The sequence below is a fragment of the Rhododendron vialii genome, chromosome 5a, assembly GCF_030253575.1.
Source record: "Rhododendron vialii isolate Sample 1 chromosome 5a, ASM3025357v1".
Taxonomy (NCBI): domain Eukaryota; kingdom Viridiplantae; phylum Streptophyta; class Magnoliopsida; order Ericales; family Ericaceae; genus Rhododendron; species Rhododendron vialii.
Genome location: NC_080561.1, coordinates 442779 through 459462, shown reverse-complemented (window position 1 = coordinate 459462; position 16684 = coordinate 442779). Strand labels below are relative to the sequence as shown.

Here is a 16684-nt window from a genome sequence, read left to right as displayed (position 1 = left end):
TCCCCAGCTCAGGCATCTTCTAACGCACCTTCTACTGAGTGGAAGATTCATATATCCTATAGCAGTCTCAAAAAGGGATACATTGCTAGCCAAGAAAAAAAGTCAACAAGAACCTAGACGATCAGATGAACTTCAACTAGAAATGAACACACGAATGAATTTCTAGCAAACCACTAATAGATGCATACTAATCTTTTCGAGCTCGAACAGTAAACAAATCGCCGAAAGGCGAACTTTATTACTGATCTCATAAAGAGAGACAGAACTCCCTCAGATTTTGCTCTAAATCCAGCAGCCCAAAAATTGCCGAATGGATCATATCCCTCACTACCTCCACCGCCGCTGCCACAAGGGCTCCGGTGACGGATTACATGTAGACAAATGACTCTGGTGACGGCAGAGCCCGCCGAATAGTGAGGGTTAGATTTGAGAGAGAAGAAAACGAAAAGAAAAAAACCATAGGGAAGAGGGGGAAGAAAGAAGAAAAAGGATGGAGGAGGAGGAGCCCGGGGGAGGAGGGAGAGAGGGCGCCTCCGATCCCCCAGCAGAAAAGCTAGGCGGCTGTGGCTTCTCAAAATCGCCTAAAGCTCTCAAAACCCTAGAAGAAAATAAGTTGACATTCTATCTCTATTTTGTTACTTCTCTTTTTCTTCTTACTCCTATATATTGTGGTAGCTAGGAGTATTAGTTCCCCCCCCCCCCCCCCCCCCCCCCGCCAAAAAAAAACTGTGGCAACCTAAATTAGACCGAAAAGAACAAAAGGGTCGATGAAATTGCCGCTCGATCGATCCAGATTTGACTAATTTTTGAGCAATCTAATTTAATAGAAAGATTGTTTGAGGATCAAGAAAAACATCTAGTACAAATTTTTATCAAGTGAATTCCCCAAAGAACCATCAAACTCAACACGGAAGGAGCTCTCAAGAGTGTATACAAGCATAGTGACTGGGGGAGGATTCATTCGGTTTTTTGTTTAACGGAAAATGGTACTTGGGCTGGAGGTTTCGACAGGAAAATTAGGAGGGTTAGCCACTCTTGGAGAAAAAGGAATTTTGAATGCAATACTATGGCATATGCCTTCATATTTTACTCTTTCGGATGTGTTTCTTCATATTTTAGGGGAGAAAAAAAAAATTGAGCTAAACTAAAGGAGGAGCTTTGGTCTTTGATTGGAATGTTTCTGCCAAAATAATCAAAGAAAAGATTGGCACATTTTTTGACATTTTTCATCGATCTTCTGGGGAAAAAATTAATTACGGAATTGACATACCCATACTCTAACTCTCTATAGTCTGTATGTTGTATGTCTTTGGCAACAAAATGGATTGCAAATAGCATAGTGCTTCATCTAAGAGTTTGTTTAATTTCATTCAAATTCTTGACTGAAAATGGTCCAGAATCATGGAATGGAGGCAATCGAAGTCAGTACCGGCTTAGCAATCACCAGGGACGGAACCGGGATTTTATTCTAGCAGTGGCGAAATGTATACTAAAAAAATAAAAAGATGCATGACAATATGAATAGTCGTCGGCTCTAAGAAAAATTAAAATAACATAATAAAAATAATAGTAATTAGTTTACACAAATTAATAAACTGTTATATTTTTTTCATACAATGAAAATACCATCCATTGCTAAGACAAACTCGACAAGGGACTCAATACATTTAATAATTTCTCTAACTTCAATTGAATATTGAAAAATTGAAGAAGACTAACCTTTTTCCTATGGAGTTTAAGAAATCCAGACAAAATGGCAAACGATAAATGATTCTTTAACTTTTTGGAAGTCTTGATGTGAGCGGTGAGCCGTCCCTCAATACCAGTGTTTCACACGACCACTACTGCTGACATTGGAGTCATGCACAATGCACACCTTTAGGTAAAGTTACTTTAAGTTTTGTTTTCTTTCTTTTTTGCCCTATCTTATAGAGTACTTCGCAAAAAAGCAAAGTGTGTAGTTTTTTCTTCTTCTTAATTTGATCTCATCATTTATATTATTTCACTTTGGCCCAATAAATTTAGTTTTGGAATATTTTTTTAGGTCTCCTTTCTTGTAAAAAAATTAGAGGATTAAAGACTAATATATAGAAAAAAATCTACTGGTGACAGGTTGATCTATATAAGTTGGGGATAATTTTTTTCTTTTATATATAATAATTCTAAAATTCTTGTTGTGGCAGATGCCGCCACTAGACCTCCCCTAATTCCATCTTTGGCAATGGCCATCACAATGATACCAGAGGAGTGCCTTGAACACTCCCCTCACGAAGTGTTCAAACACTTATTAGCTTCCATGTACGAGATGTACGTCTTCTCAAGCACAAGTTCCGGCATGGAAACCAAGCGTTGACTTGCCAATATGAGCGTAAACTAACAGGACAAGATGTCGCATGTCCTCCGCCGGATGACATTATTCCGCCAGTGGACCAAAAAAAAAAAAAAGAAATTTAATCTCGTCCAGTAATTAGATGAGTCCATCTCAAGCTATTGGGAAAATGACGGCTTAGGACATGTTTTGATAATTAATATCCGTCAAAGACAAGTTAAGAATATTTATTAATGTTAAAAATGTTCTTGACGAATATTAATTATCAAAACACGTCATTGGCCAGTCATTTTCCCCCAGCTAATTAGGCGAGCCCAACCCATTAAGAAACCTAGAGAAGTTCAACTCTAAAAGGGCCAATCCGTTTGTTTGGAACACGGCCTATATGCCCATATTGTCATTGTCGGCCCGTGGGTTATTGGCACCTCTCTCTCTCTCTCACACACACACACGCTCCCCTGAGTTCCTCACTCCTTTATTTAGTTTCCATTATTTTCTCTTTTTTTATCCCCCTTTTTGCTTTTTTCACGGGCAAATGTATTTTCGATCTTAAATACATACATGAAATAATTATTATCAGATCAAAATTCTCGAGGTAAATATAGGCAATTGATTTTGTCACTCATCTATTTGTTAACGCCATTCATCTTCCTATTTTTATTATTTTTTTATTAGGTAATTTACTAAAATATCCTTGTACTTTATGATACCAAATAAAGTGTAAAAGTATTTTAGTAAATTTATCTAATAAAGTGCAAGAATATTTTAATAAAATTCACATAATAAAAATAAATAGGGAAGTGAAAAAATCAGTTGCAGTAATATATATGTAATTATTTTTCAAAAATTAAGAAAAAAAATTACTCTCTATAAAAGAACTTGCATTACGTGAAATAAAATTTAATAGTAATGCATTTTTATCAAACAGATTCAAACATTTTTCACTGATAATTACTAATTCTTTCCAAAATTTTATTTTTTTCAAACCTATTTAATCAATCACTTCTCAATATTATGAGTAATTTTCTATGAAGAGTCGCAAGGTCTCTAGAAGCTTCTTGTTTTTTTTTCTTCATAAAACCCCCCGTCATCGCCTTATTGAACCTTCTAGGGTTTTATCTTCATCTTCCTCTTCCTCTCCCCCATTTCCAACCTTAGCTACACTCACTCTATCCTCCTCGTTCAAAAGCTTTTCAATTTCCTCAAATCTCAGTCCCAAAAAGGTATTTGACATTCTCAATTAGAGTATCTCGTATTTCTACTCCATCTCCTGTTTTCTGTCTATTTGTATTCTTTTGTGTATTAACTTTCATCTAATAACTGTCTTTTCATTTTTTGGTTTTGAATTGGCTTCTGTGATATGGGTTTTTGTTCAGGAATGGCGACGGCTCAGTTGACTGCGTCTTCAGTTTCGGTTAGGAGCTTGGGCTCATTCGAGGGGCTTAGACCTATTTCAACTGTTAGGGTTTCCTCATTTTCTTCTTCGAGTTTGAGGAAAGGTGGACTCAGCCTCAGGTCCACCCGTGGCCTCGTCGTCAAAGCTGCCACCACTGTTGCCCCTAAGGTATTTTCTTGTTTTTATCTATCCCCGAAAGTTTATGTTTTTCTTCACTTTGATGGAAACTTTTAATTACACGAGTTGCTAATTGAGATGTTAGTTTAGGCTTAGGTATCAATTGTTTTCGATGGTTTGCGCTACCATCGTCTTGTTTATGCCACTTTGAATGTATCTTGAGCCTCGTTGTATATCGTTAGTTCTTTGTACATGTAAGCTCAACAATTACCCAGTTGAAAAAAAATCGTTGGGATTAGATTGGTTGTGATTTTGCTTGGATGTTATTACTTGGGAGTTGATGATTAACTAGTATGACACTGTTCAAGTTAGACAACTAGTGGATTTCAGGTAGTTTTTGCTAATATACTGAAAATTTTGGTTGTTCTAGAAAAGGTTATCTCTTTGTCGTGGGGAAATGAAATTTTTGGTAGTGTTGACCCTATTTTCGTATCGTCTATCTACTGAGCGTAGAGAGAAGCCGGGGTTACCTTCTTATTTTGTGAAGGGGACCCCATTTATTATGCTTAGAGATCACTCTGCGGCTTCTTTCCCATGGTGATCGAACAACTACAAATGCAGAAATACAGGTGTGCCATAAAGTCAACCATAACTTACAACAGGGTGAATGAGGGAGTCTTGCTCTAGCTGTAGCCCCCCGCCTCCAAAACTTTGCCCCTTCTATCGTGGGTTGGTTGAGATATAGCTTCTCCAACTAAAATTTTCTTTGTACTTAGTTCAACTGTTGCCTATGCATGGGTTTTAAAGAAGTTGAGGTCTGCTTCATTTGTTAATTAATACACTGTCTGATGTGCTATGATGGTATTTCTGTTTAGTACACTACCCTCAAGCCGTTGGGTGATAGAGTATTGGTGAAGATTAAGACTGCTGAGGAGAAGACTGCAGGTGGTATTTTACTTCCATCAACAGCACAGTCAAAATCTCAAGGAGGTGAGGTTGTTGCTGTTGGAGAGGGTAAAACAATTGGAAAGACTAAGGTTGACATCAGTGTGAAGGTAATTGTGGTGATTCTTCTTAAGTTATCATAAACTATGATTTTGTTTAGGGGTGCTGACTATTTTTATTTGTTTAGGCCGGTAACCAAGTTGTTTACTCCAAGTATGCTGGGACTGAATTGGAGTTCAATGGAACAAACCATCTCATCCTAAAGGAGGACGACATTGTTGGTATCTTGGAGACTGATGATGTGAAGGACCTGAAGCCCTTGAATGATAGAGTTCTAATTAAGGTTTGTCATAGCTAAGATTTTTCTCAAAATTAAAAGAGTGAAAACGTTACTCCTGGAAATGTTGGTAATAACTAATAATGTTCCTCTATGGTGCCCATTTTCCTGTGTTAAGTGTTAAGGCATCATTGAAAACCAATGAGAGAATCCTGCCTCGGTTAGTTATGTGGAATGGGGGCTTTCTAGATGATGTTTGTCTCTTTAAATTGTGTATTGAGCATATTATATTCCTTCATAGAGTCAGAATACAGAGTTAAGAGTCTTGGGACTGACTTGTACGAAATTCAACAATAGGTTGCTGAGGCCGAGCTAACAACTGCTGGAGGCTTGTTACTACCAGAGGCAAGCAAGGAGAAACCTTCCATTGGCACGGTAAGAAATATTTGCATTTATGAATGCTCAGTTACTAAAACTTTTTCTCTGTCCAAAAATAACTGACTAAGACTTATTTCTCTTCCCTTTCCCAACAAAATGGAAGTCTTCTAGTTAATCTTTCACATGTATTTCTTTGTGGTTCAATGTGTTGAATGCTTGGAAACTTGTTTTCAAATGTTATTGTGTTTGTTTGATGCCAGGTGGTTGCTGTGGGGCCTGGTCCCTTGGATGAGGACGAAGGTAAAAGGAAACCGTTATCGATTTCTCCGGGGAACACAGTGTTGTTTTCCAAGTATGCAGGGAATGACTTCAAGGGAGCTGATGGTTCAGAATACATTGCCCTTAGGGCATCTGATGTGATGGCTGTTATTTCTTAGTTGTCGAGTAAGTTAGCCGTGAATGTGTGCTGCTATTTTTGTTGTGTTACCTTGAGATATGCGTTCATTGCTGTAATCACGCTATAAAGCGCGTTGGGCCATTTCTGACTGTCGTGATCCTTAGCTAAGATTACTTTTCTGAAATTTTGCCAGTTATTTTTATGTGGTGAATTCCATATGCTGCCACTGGTTTTGCATTCTCTAGTCTAGACCTGCTACTATGATATTTTCACAATGGCTGCTTCACAAGTTTGACAGGAGTCTATGAAATTTTGGTTGCGTATGTATTGCGTGTTTCTGTTCTGTATTCCATCAAAGGGAAAATGTTGAACTCGCTTAATCACAGGAGGATTTTTTCCTCAAAAGGAATTAAGTTGGCGAGGAAAGGAAAAAAATGACTCAAGTTCTCTCTTATAAGCAGAATTAAGAAATACTGTGATCACTGGGACCTTGGGACCCTGCAGTGCTTGATCTTGTCCGTCCATCTCGGCATTCAATGATCCAGATTTTAGAAAAACTTTTTTCCGGAAAAGTTTTTTTAAATTTGGACCATCCAAAACCATTGCAAGGTGCCGCGCTTTTGAGGCACTGCACCGGAAAAGTTTTTCTAAAATCGGGGATAAGTTTTTCTAAAATCTGGACCATTCAAAACCATTGCAAGGTGCCGCGCTTTTGAGGCACTGCACCAACCTGCCTCCCCGACCGAGAAAGTTTTTCTAAAATCTGAACCGTTTAAAACCACTACAAGATGCCGCCTCAAAGCTTTTGAGGCACTGCACCAACCCGCCTCCCTGGTCACTGTAAAACAAGGCATGTCAAATGGGTAAGTAGCAACATCATATGGGTGGGGGGTGTGTGGTGTCATCTGTATTTTGATCGGCAATCTTTGTTATTTTTCACCGTTTTTTAGAAACAAAAGTGGCACGATGAATTTTTTAGTCCTCATTGTATCAAAAGCTTTCCCAATTGAAGAGAGAAATTTGGCCTCTTCATTTCTCAAATTATTTATTTCCAATGAACTGTTAAAAAATTCATTCTCCACTAAAGAAAGTTCTTAGTGCCGATCATAAGTTGCTTTGATGGCCAGTGCGGCATAGCCCAAGGTAGTATATATATTTTTTTTTTGAAGCCGTTACCTAGAGTTACCCAGCAACATTTTAGCCATTATCTGGCAACTTAGTTGTTGTTACCCAGTAACTTTTTAGCCGTTCCAACTTTTTAGCCGTTATCCGGCACCCAGCGTTCCCCAGCAACAATTTATATTGGTGCAGAACATGACTTCGGAGGGAGAGAGAGAGAGAGAGAGAGAGAGAGAGAGAGAGAGAGAGAGAGAGTACTTTCGTAAGTTACTGGCTTTCAAACAGATGCCCATTCGGAAGTGAAGAGAAAACACCAGGCACAGCATAACCCCAGTGAATTTGAAGCAATTGCCCATTCCAAAATAATGCAATAGCGTTATCTTGGAAAAAGATCCCACTTTTGTGTATCTATACAAAATAAATTAGTATTGGAAGTTACAAATGATCGGTTTTCTCCTAGATCATCCATTCTCCCAACAAACTTGTTAGATTGGGATACAGTGATTGTCTGACTTCAGTGCTGAGTTCCTTCTCCATGGAAATCCATAAGCTGCTAAATCTGTGGATTACACTTTTGACTCTGCTCCTGGATCAGAGCTCCTCCCGTGCTTAATGCACTGAAAACTTCCATCTGTAATGTGGAAGGCATTCGACATATCTACCCAACTGCTGTTCGGTTTCGAGCTTCAGAGGAACATTGGATTGTTTTGCAGGCCATTCTAACATTTGCTCTCCAATAGTAAGGCAATTCAATACACATCGTCGAAATTCGACTTCTTGGCATTAGTAGCTACCGCTAGCACATGAGCACATAGTTTAGCTTCCGAACCATGAAAGTTTTGGGGTTAACCTGCACGGATATTATCACCAAAATTCCTCTGTACAGTGTATCACCTCGTATGGATGGATCTTCTACTCATCCTTGGTAGTAAAAGGCACCTCAATTCAATTTTCTGGTTTCAAAACCCTATCTATTAAACAAGGGGATTCCTAAAACTACAACTCTTATCTATTGAAAGAGGCAGCTGTGTTATCGTCATAGTGCCCTCTCCATGCATTTCCACTGTCAGTTCCACTACAAGCTTGTTTGGGAACTGGACCCAAATCTCCATCCAAACTCATTTGCTGCACCTCAGCTGATGACAGTATCTTTATGCTCTGAACACAACTCACAAACTCCCTGAAAGAAATATGGCAAATTATATTTCTAGAAATTAGACTATGGACACAAAACATAGAGGTAGAAAATATAGACCATGACTTACTCCCAAGGATCATCTCCAACAAGTAGTATGTCTTTTTCGTGATCAACGTAGACAAGTTTCCACTCTGTTCTTTGTGAGTCTTCTAGTTGTCCTTCAATCCCAAACATACGGGCCAGATCATGCCTGAGCTCATCATAGCCCTTGTAACGGCTGACATCAATGGTTCTTCCCACAGACCCACGTTTTTGTACCTGAATAAATTTTGGACCGGCATTAGTGAATTGTCCAAGCTAATTCACCAACAGAAAGCAAAAGTATGCAATTAACAGAAAAACTATTATTTCCTTTACTTTTGCCCTTCTATATCTAAGTATTCTAAGAAGAGAAAGTGGACTAACAGACCTTTGTGTACGTTCGCATTCTCTGAGTCGGGCTAGGCCACAACCCTCCACCCAAAACACCAGCATCACTAATTGCGATATCAGTTGAACACCCTGGCTTGAAAGACATGTTTGGCAACCCAAACGACTGAGAACTGATATCAGCAGCAGACAACTCTGTCTGAAAATCCCTAGGCATCCCACCATAATTGGAAAGCAAGTTCTGAATATCTTTTCCAGAATCAAAACCCCTTGACAACAATGCATCAGGTGTCATACCGTCGACATTACCTGCAAAGTGAAGATTGTTCCTAGACTGTGACTGAACATCCCCCTCCATAGAAAAACTGGGAAGTGAGAAATTTTGTTGGAAGCCACTTGTATCCAAACAATATGATGTTGCAGAAGAAGCAGCATCCAATTGTTCAGTGACAGTAACTTTGTTCTTTTGTTGCTCGGGTGCTTTTGATCCAGGCAACTCACGTTTGACCCTAACTTCAGGCTTGCTTTGAATCTCCTGGACCATATTAGTAGCATGATCACCCGCCAATTCCTCAATCAAAAAGGATGGTTTTTGTTGGCTCCTGTTCAGGAAATTTGATGGAGATACTTGGCAATTATTTGTAGAAGGTGAAGTTGAACATGATGGGGCATCCCCGTCTGTAAGCCCAGAATGGGCTTTAACCAGTTTTTGTGGGCCCGGAATTTGATTCACAGCAAATTGAGTTGATTGCATGAGTGTCGATGTTGAGATACCGTTGCCACTAATTTGTTGTTGTTGCTGTTGCTGCGGCTGAGACAAAGGAAGATGTTGTGATTGCCAGCTTCGTTGATGAGCATGTTGTTGTGGCTCCAAAGAAGGCCTTACTGGGGATAACAGTTGTTGCTGTTGCTGCTGCTGCTGCTGCTGTTGTTGCTGCTGCAATTTCTGTAGTAGCTGCAGTTGAAGATGCTGCTCTGAAAGGCTGTGCTGCAATGTGTTTTGCCCTTGTGGAGTATGTGGAAGGCTAGACTGCAAAGATTGCAGAGGCATTTGTTGCAATTGCGGCTGCTGTTGCTGGGGCCTTTGTAGTAGGCTTGCTTGTTCTACTTGTTGCTGATACTGCAAGTCATGTGATAAGGGCTGAAAAGAATTCCTATCACTGGTAGGGATGTTTTGCTGTGATTGGGTACTTCCTGTTAACAATTGTTGCTGCTGGAGTTGAGAGTATATGGCTGGTTGCTGCAAATTCGGGTTCGGAATCTGGTTAGGTGCAATTATAGTGTTATTTCCAAGAGTTTGTAATATCTGCTGCTGTTGTGGTGGTTGTTGTTGCAGCGGCTGCGGCTGCTGTTGTGGTGGCTGCTGCTGTTGTTGATGTTGCAGTTTCTGCTGCTGTGTGTTGATAGAAGATTGCAACAATTGTTGCAGCTGTTGTTGCTGCTGCTGTTGCTGGGTCCATGCTAGAGAAGGCTGCGGGGGTTGAACAACTTGTTGATTCTGTTGATTGGCTTTGTTGAACTGGAGATGTGGAGTAGCAACAGCAGGGGTTTGGAAGTTCAACAACTTGGACGGATCATCAATGCTAAGGTTGTTTTGGAATGATGCTGAAGAACCAACAGGCGGAAAGAATCCTGTTTGAGCAGCTGGAAAGCGTTGATTCTGTTGCATGTTCATCCACTGGACTAAACTCAAGCCAGGGAAGAGTGAGCTTGAGGCATCCTTTATTCCAAATTCATCAAGCCAGGGCATGCCTCGATTGAAACCATTCGCCATGTCAGACTGGTCATCTACAAAACAACTTCTTGATCAGTAAAGATAAACAAAACATAAATGAAAGTGCAAGGCCATTTATATGGTTAATAATATCGTGACAGTAATTAGCCAACCACAAATATTTTCCTTAAAAATTGTTTATTTCGAACACATGGCAAGCAATAACTAAGTGGTAGATATGGCTAACCTATCAACCCTGGCTGTTTTGGGAACTTGGGTCTGAAAAAAGGAGGTGGACATATGAAGAAAGGAGTTACAACAGGTTCAATGTCCCATATTGAAACTCGACTGGGACGTTCCCCAGCAGTTGATTCATCCCACCCAACCTGCCAACAATATAAATGTTGAATGATTGGCCAGTAAAAGTTGGGAACAAATGTTCAAGTTATTTACAAGTCCAACAGCAATACAACAATTCTTTTGGAGTTTTAAAAATACTAAATTCATGCAGTTTTAACTTCAAAAAGTAAACTAAAAATACCTGAAGATTGCGCCATTGTGAACCTTTCCATCGCACTGGATCTAGATCACTAACACTGGTGACTGTGCCCATGTACCTACGCACTCCTGACTCATCAGTCTCAAACATCATTCTGAACCGCATCCCCAATGAAACTTGATTATACATTGCTTTATTATACTTGGCTAGCGGAATCACAAACTCAGAAGGGCTGGCCCTGTTAAAATCAAATCATTTTTTCCGAACACAACATAAGAATGATTCTGGGAAACTGTATCACATTATAAGAACACAAAGTCAAATAAGTTTCAGTAGTACCTGGGATTGTAAAATATAGTGAATGGGCTATTATTTGCTGCGGCGTGAGCTGCAGCTGCTAAAATTCCAATGTGCATGCTATCACTAGATATGACTGATGATGAAAGGGCCGGCTGCTGTCTATTAGCACGCCTGGTACCCAAGAGAAGCTGTGATTTTTCATCTCTACATCCAACCAAATTTTCACAGCTTAGAAACGAGAAGAATAATATAGATTGTTAATTTCATTTGCTCAATCATCTTCAAGTACCTTATAAAAAGGATGGAATCACCAGCAAAGAGTCGTTTAGAGCTAACAAAAACGCTCCAACCTGTGGTCAGCAGGTGCCTTTTTGGTTGGCCTGAAATTAAGAATTTGGAGTTGTAATGTGTTTGTTCTACACTTCTACTTTTCACCAACCCAATGAACACCTCCCGGAAAATATCCCTGCTCAAACCTTGTGATAACCGTAACAATTCAACTTGTTCCCAACCAACCTCCATGAGGCAAGTCTACAGGTAACTATCTTTTAGCAGGTCAGACATCTCATGATTATAGAGAAAAGAAAGGCAGAAAATCTATGGCAAGAATTCTTACTAGGAAGGTCATATATTTTGCCCATGTAGGTTAAAAAACAGATAAACCATTGTTCTGATAATTATATCCAACTGGAGATAGAAATCTAATAAGCTACAGGACTGTATAATCATTTTCTTCACCAGTGGACCATAAAAGTTAAGCCATTGTCTTTCAACCTCTCCAACGCTATTCTACAGTAACACTGTTTGAAAAGAACCAGAAAGCACATTGAAATCTGAACTCATCAAGCACCATAAGACATGATCCTTTTCAGTTATCAATCTCTCATCTCTCTCCCGCAGATTGGTCAAATAGGTTAACAGAAAGATCTAATAACTCAGAAGAATACATTCTCCTCTTCAAGGAGGGGAATATCACGAACCGATTCACAAATCAACGGTAATCATGATAAGAAATTCATGTTTATTAGTTAAACATTTCACCTCTTATAAGGAGCCACTTTCAACACCAAGAGAAAAAACTAAGATGGTCACCATAAGGAAACATGCATCATCTAACTGCAACAGGAGCTTAACAGATCCATCAATCCAACAGGGGAATAGGGAAGCGGGCGAGAAATAGAGACGAAAGATTTAAGAGAGAACTACCTCGATAAATATGTCTAAATGCCCATGACTGGTCATGCAAATCCTTAGCTACAAGCTCCTGAGCTGGGGGTTGCATTGAGAAATCCTACCACACAACTCTCTAGTAAGCAATCCAAAGGATAAAACCCTGTGCACCATATGGTGCTCACTTTTTGTGCAAATGAAAATTAGTATTTGAAATTGTTCCACGTACAAGAGATGGGAAAATTTTCTCAGCTGCTCGGCGAGGAACAGAAAATCCACCATGAGTGCTTGTGTCACTTGCTGTAAGAGTTTTGCAGAAAAATTCAGCAGGTTGCCTGCTTTGCTTGAGGCCCATATCAGATAAAAGTAATGCTTCCTGATCATACTGTAAAATACATTCAAAATTCTATTTCAGATGGATTAATGATTCAATCATTCCCTGTAACCATTAAGGGGGGAAAAGGAGAAAGAGAATAAAGAAAAACTGTGTTGGAATCAGAGACTGCCAAAATTTGAAAATAAATAGCCAACCTACTTTGCTAACAGGTTGAAGAGTCATCTGCGCATAGACCTCATCAGTTTCTGGGTCAGCCTGAGCCAAAATATTAATACAGAAGTTAAAATTTTAGAAGATAATAAGAGGGTTCAGGCTTCTAACCGTCAATAGATTATGCTGCATGCTACATGAAATGGCCACTTAGATTACTCAATACACGTCTAACAGCCTAAGTCAATCCGAAATATGCTCTTTCTATCCATAAAATTTAGTGAAAGACTTTGGACGGATTCGGAAAAACAAAGAAAAGGAAAGGACTGTAAGAACAAAATGAAACTCTTTCCTTAATTTTGTTTCTATGTTTGGGTCCAACTTTGCATATGTAAAACTTATAGTCACATCCATATTAGCATTGAACCTGAGAATTCTTCAGTGGGCATCGCCGGCTACACTCTGATGTGATAAAAAAGAAGAAGAATACGATGGGGAATATGGGTTGAGGTGACAAGAAAGCACACGATTCCTTCACATTTTATTGAAATGGCTTCAAAGAGGCTCAACTTGAGCAAATGGATCACTGTAACTGACCCAAGTAGTTTAGATAAAACCTTGTACAGTTGTAGATTTAACTAATTCGGGACATTGGTAATCCAAATAAGTAGCAAACTGTGAAACATAAGAGATGCAATATTTATTGTACTTATTTAATTATTTTTAGTTATATAATTGTTTCCCTGGTCAGGTAGTATTTTTTTTTAAGAGGAAAACAAATATGGAAATAATACCGCAATTTAAGAGTTGAAGGTTCTCATACATGTAAAGTGACACTGTGAAGCATGCAAATCAACTTAGAAGGAAGATTAGGATAGTTTGGGATGCCATCAGTCTCCTTTTGCATTGATGCTGCAACCTGAGAGGGTAATTGTAAGAAAATCTTCCATCAGAAAGTAGAATTGGGTTTACCGTATCTACCGAAAGAAAGAGAAAAACATACTTGCTCACTGTGACCTTGAGGGAAGTATACCACAAGACTTCCAACAGGAGGCAAAGAAACAAGTGGCCCCGCACAAGCATGCCATAACTCTGAATTAATAACCTTTCTTTCCCCTGTGTCAATCCAAATATGGACATTGTAACAATGACATGAATTCTCAAAAAGCAACAGTTAAACGAGGTAATGGTAGTAGTCCTAGATTATGTTTGCTGTTACATGGATAAAACTGAACGGGCAACAAGTGTAACTCTTTCAAGAAAAAGACATCAAAAATAAGTTTCTCCATCCTCATTCCTCAGTTCGAGATTAATCTTTGAAATCGGGGCAATGAACATTTTTGTAGGTGATGAGTGAGAAGAATCGATTCACATTTGCTCTCAACAATTAGTATCATATCAAAAAGAAAAATTAGCAATTGTGCAGACTTGGAAATTCTTGATGCTAGTATAGTTTCACTATCCAACAGAGATAAAAAAAAATCGCCTATATGCAGACAGAATACTTAGAAGAGAGACATAGAGCACAACAGAGGAAGAATAAAGACAATAATTTGTTTTCCCATTTTCCATGAGATCATCTTCAACAATCTTCAGTTCACTACCCAAAGATAATTGAATAGAGAATAGATAAACGTATCCTCACATATGCCAAATTTTGGATTTTGCAGAAGAAAAGGTTGCTTCAAGACTCAAACCGATACCAAACATAATAGCAAAAAAGGACTTGCCAATTGCCATCTTGACATATCCTAAGGGATTTTGAGAGGGCATGAAGCCATGAAATGCCAACCAAAGGGCTTACCCCCAAGAGCTGGCAAGGTCAAATCTCAAGAAAGCCAAACATTACAAATCTTGGGGCCGTTGGAGGTTTAACTTCAGGGCACCGGAATTAGTCAAGGTGCGCGCAAGATGGCACAAATACTTGGTTATCAAGAAAAAAAATTGCCATCTTGACATCTACTCATGGTCACTACTTGATCAACACTCAAATGCAAAGATAATAAGGTTTTACTAATAAAATTAGATAGGCAAATGTATAGGGAGAAAAACAAACTCCAAACTTAGAGCTACAACTATAGAAATGACATAGCCAGTTTAAATTACAAGAATTGGAGAAACCAAAAAACACAACTTCTACTATACTAACCTTCTCCTGAAGTTGGTAGATAACCATTTGATGGAGCTTTCATGTCGACAAATTCAGGCTCCAGCGTCTTCAATTTGATTTCCGTTTCCAAAAACCTAACGAGCTGAGCCTTGACAAATTTGACAGTTCCACCGACGTACCATTTACTTCTTCATTTGCTGCAAAATTAATAGCAACTCTTAAGTTGCTCTCATTCAAGTCTTTGCTCAAACGGCAAAAAGCTCCTAATTTAACCTTGAGAATTCCAGCTTGAGAAAGGTACACGAATAAACATCGAACTTTTTTTCTCTTCAGCTTGAACAAACTGCTATCATTCACAGTCAACACCGAAATTCGACGAGGTTTACTGAATTCACAGCTTCACCGGAGATGGAGATCAGGCAATCGCCGGGAAATTCGACGGCAAAGAGGGCGAGGCTGATTCGTATGCAGAGTATTTTGTTTTCCCCCTGGCGTACAGACTACAGAGCGAGTGTTTCGGGATTAGTATAGAATTGGAGGCAGCTAATAGCAAGCCGACATAACACAGACTTGAGAGAGAGAGAGAGAAATATATACACAAGGAATACGGCGTGCTTAGCTCTAACCAGACATTAATCTTAATTTCCTCACAAATTTACATTATTCAACTCATAATTACTCTCTCTCTCTCTCTCATTAATCTGAATGGATTGATCAAGTACGAGCATGACGACAACCAAAGAGCTTAATCACCATGAGCTCACAGTTTCGACTCTCACTAAAAGAAGTCTTCTAACTACTAAAGATTTGCCCGAATTTGAAGTTTAATCTCTCGCATTAGTATCATTTCTACGGTAACTGTAGAAGTATCAAAACATTTACGAGAAAAAAGGAGACAGATCGAAAACTTACGAGAATAAATTATTCGCTCTTGTCCTCTCTAATTAATAGTATAAATTTCTTTTACGAATTCGTAATCAAACACTCACATATATATAAATATGATGATCAGGCTTTAGACGAAATTTGTGACAACTCGGCATTTTTATTTAACATATATACTACTCCGTATTTGACTTGTGTTGCACATTCATTGTTTCTAACCTGTTCCTGTTGCCCTGATTAAGAAACAGTTGGACCATTTTTTTAATTATCCTGACAGCTGTTATTAATAATAATAATAATAATAATAATAATAATTAACTACTAACATTAACCTTCTTCATCCAAAAGAATACCAACAAAACGAAGGGGAACGGATTACCATGCTGATTGGGCTACTGGCCGTAAAACCCGGAGATTTTCCAGAATGCATAAAAACCGTGGCGTTTTGATTAATTAATTAAACTGAACTAATTAACACTTTGATTAATGCTTCTTTGGCCCACAAAAATCCTTAAATTAATTATGGGGAATACACTACTGTGTTTTCTTGCCATGGTACGAACCTTAATACGACAATATAAGGTCAATTCAGCCCGGGTTGGGTTTGCTATTTTCCCAAACCTTTTTTTATATTTATTTATATGCAAATCTTCTATCTATATACAAACATAAATAGATACTACAAATATACATACACTTGTGTACAAATATATGTACATGAGTGCATTTGTCATATGGCTACATATGTGCGTGTAACTGTGTATGAGAGGGTTTTCATGTAATTATACATGACGGGATTTAAAATTTCGGAGCGGATATTGTAAAATTATACCCGAATTGAAATCCGCCGGTTTTTTTTTTTTTTTCAAATAAAGAACCTAACCACCGGTTGATTTGGGTATATATCTACCGGTTGGGTGAGATTACATATATGCATGGTACATGATGCTTCGTAATTAACTTGCATCACAGTTTTGCTCATTAAGGTCATGAG

The 16684-nt window shown here is 38.7% G+C and overlaps 2 protein-coding genes across 4 annotated transcripts; one reads left to right on the top strand and one right to left on the bottom strand.

The window, feature by feature from the left end:
- The first annotated feature begins 3354 nt into the window (after window positions 1–3354).
- On the top strand, window positions 3355–6023 carry LOC131326944 (20 kDa chaperonin, chloroplastic). Of its 2 annotated transcripts, none has more exons than XM_058359863.1 (6): window positions 3355–3552; window positions 3706–3893; window positions 4718–4897; window positions 4975–5130; window positions 5422–5499; window positions 5703–6023. In XM_058359863.1, exons 2-6 carry the CDS (start codon window positions 3708–3710, stop codon window positions 5877–5879), a joined length of 777 nt encoding a protein of 258 aa, XP_058215846.1. In that variant the 5' UTR covers window positions 3355–3552; window positions 3706–3707; the 3' UTR covers window positions 5880–6023. The 2 variants fall into 2 exon arrangements, with proteins under 2 accessions (XP_058215846.1, XP_058215847.1); XM_058359864.1 differs by having other exon boundaries at window positions 3437–3574.
- A 1269-nt stretch (window positions 6024–7292) lies between these two features.
- On the bottom strand, window positions 7293–15410 carry LOC131326941 (auxin response factor 19). 2 transcript variants are annotated; one of them, XM_058359857.1, is made up of 14 exons: window positions 15079–15410; window positions 14845–15002; window positions 13699–13811; window positions 13519–13638; window positions 12744–12800; window positions 12438–12593; window positions 12245–12329; window positions 11328–11418; window positions 11078–11242; window positions 10781–10976; window positions 10487–10625; window positions 8566–10313; window positions 8224–8414; window positions 7293–8138 (listed from the first exon to the last, which is right to left on the bottom strand). In XM_058359857.1, the coding sequence occupies exons 2-14, from the start codon at window positions 14885–14887 to the stop codon at window positions 7964–7966; spliced, it is 3279 nt and encodes a 1092-aa protein (XP_058215840.1). In that variant the 5' UTR covers window positions 14888–15002; window positions 15079–15410; the 3' UTR covers window positions 7293–7963. The 2 variants fall into 2 exon arrangements, with proteins under 2 accessions (XP_058215840.1, XP_058215841.1); XM_058359858.1 differs by having other exon boundaries at window positions 13519–13614; window positions 14845–15408.
- Between the last annotated feature and the right edge of the window lie 1274 nt (window positions 15411–16684).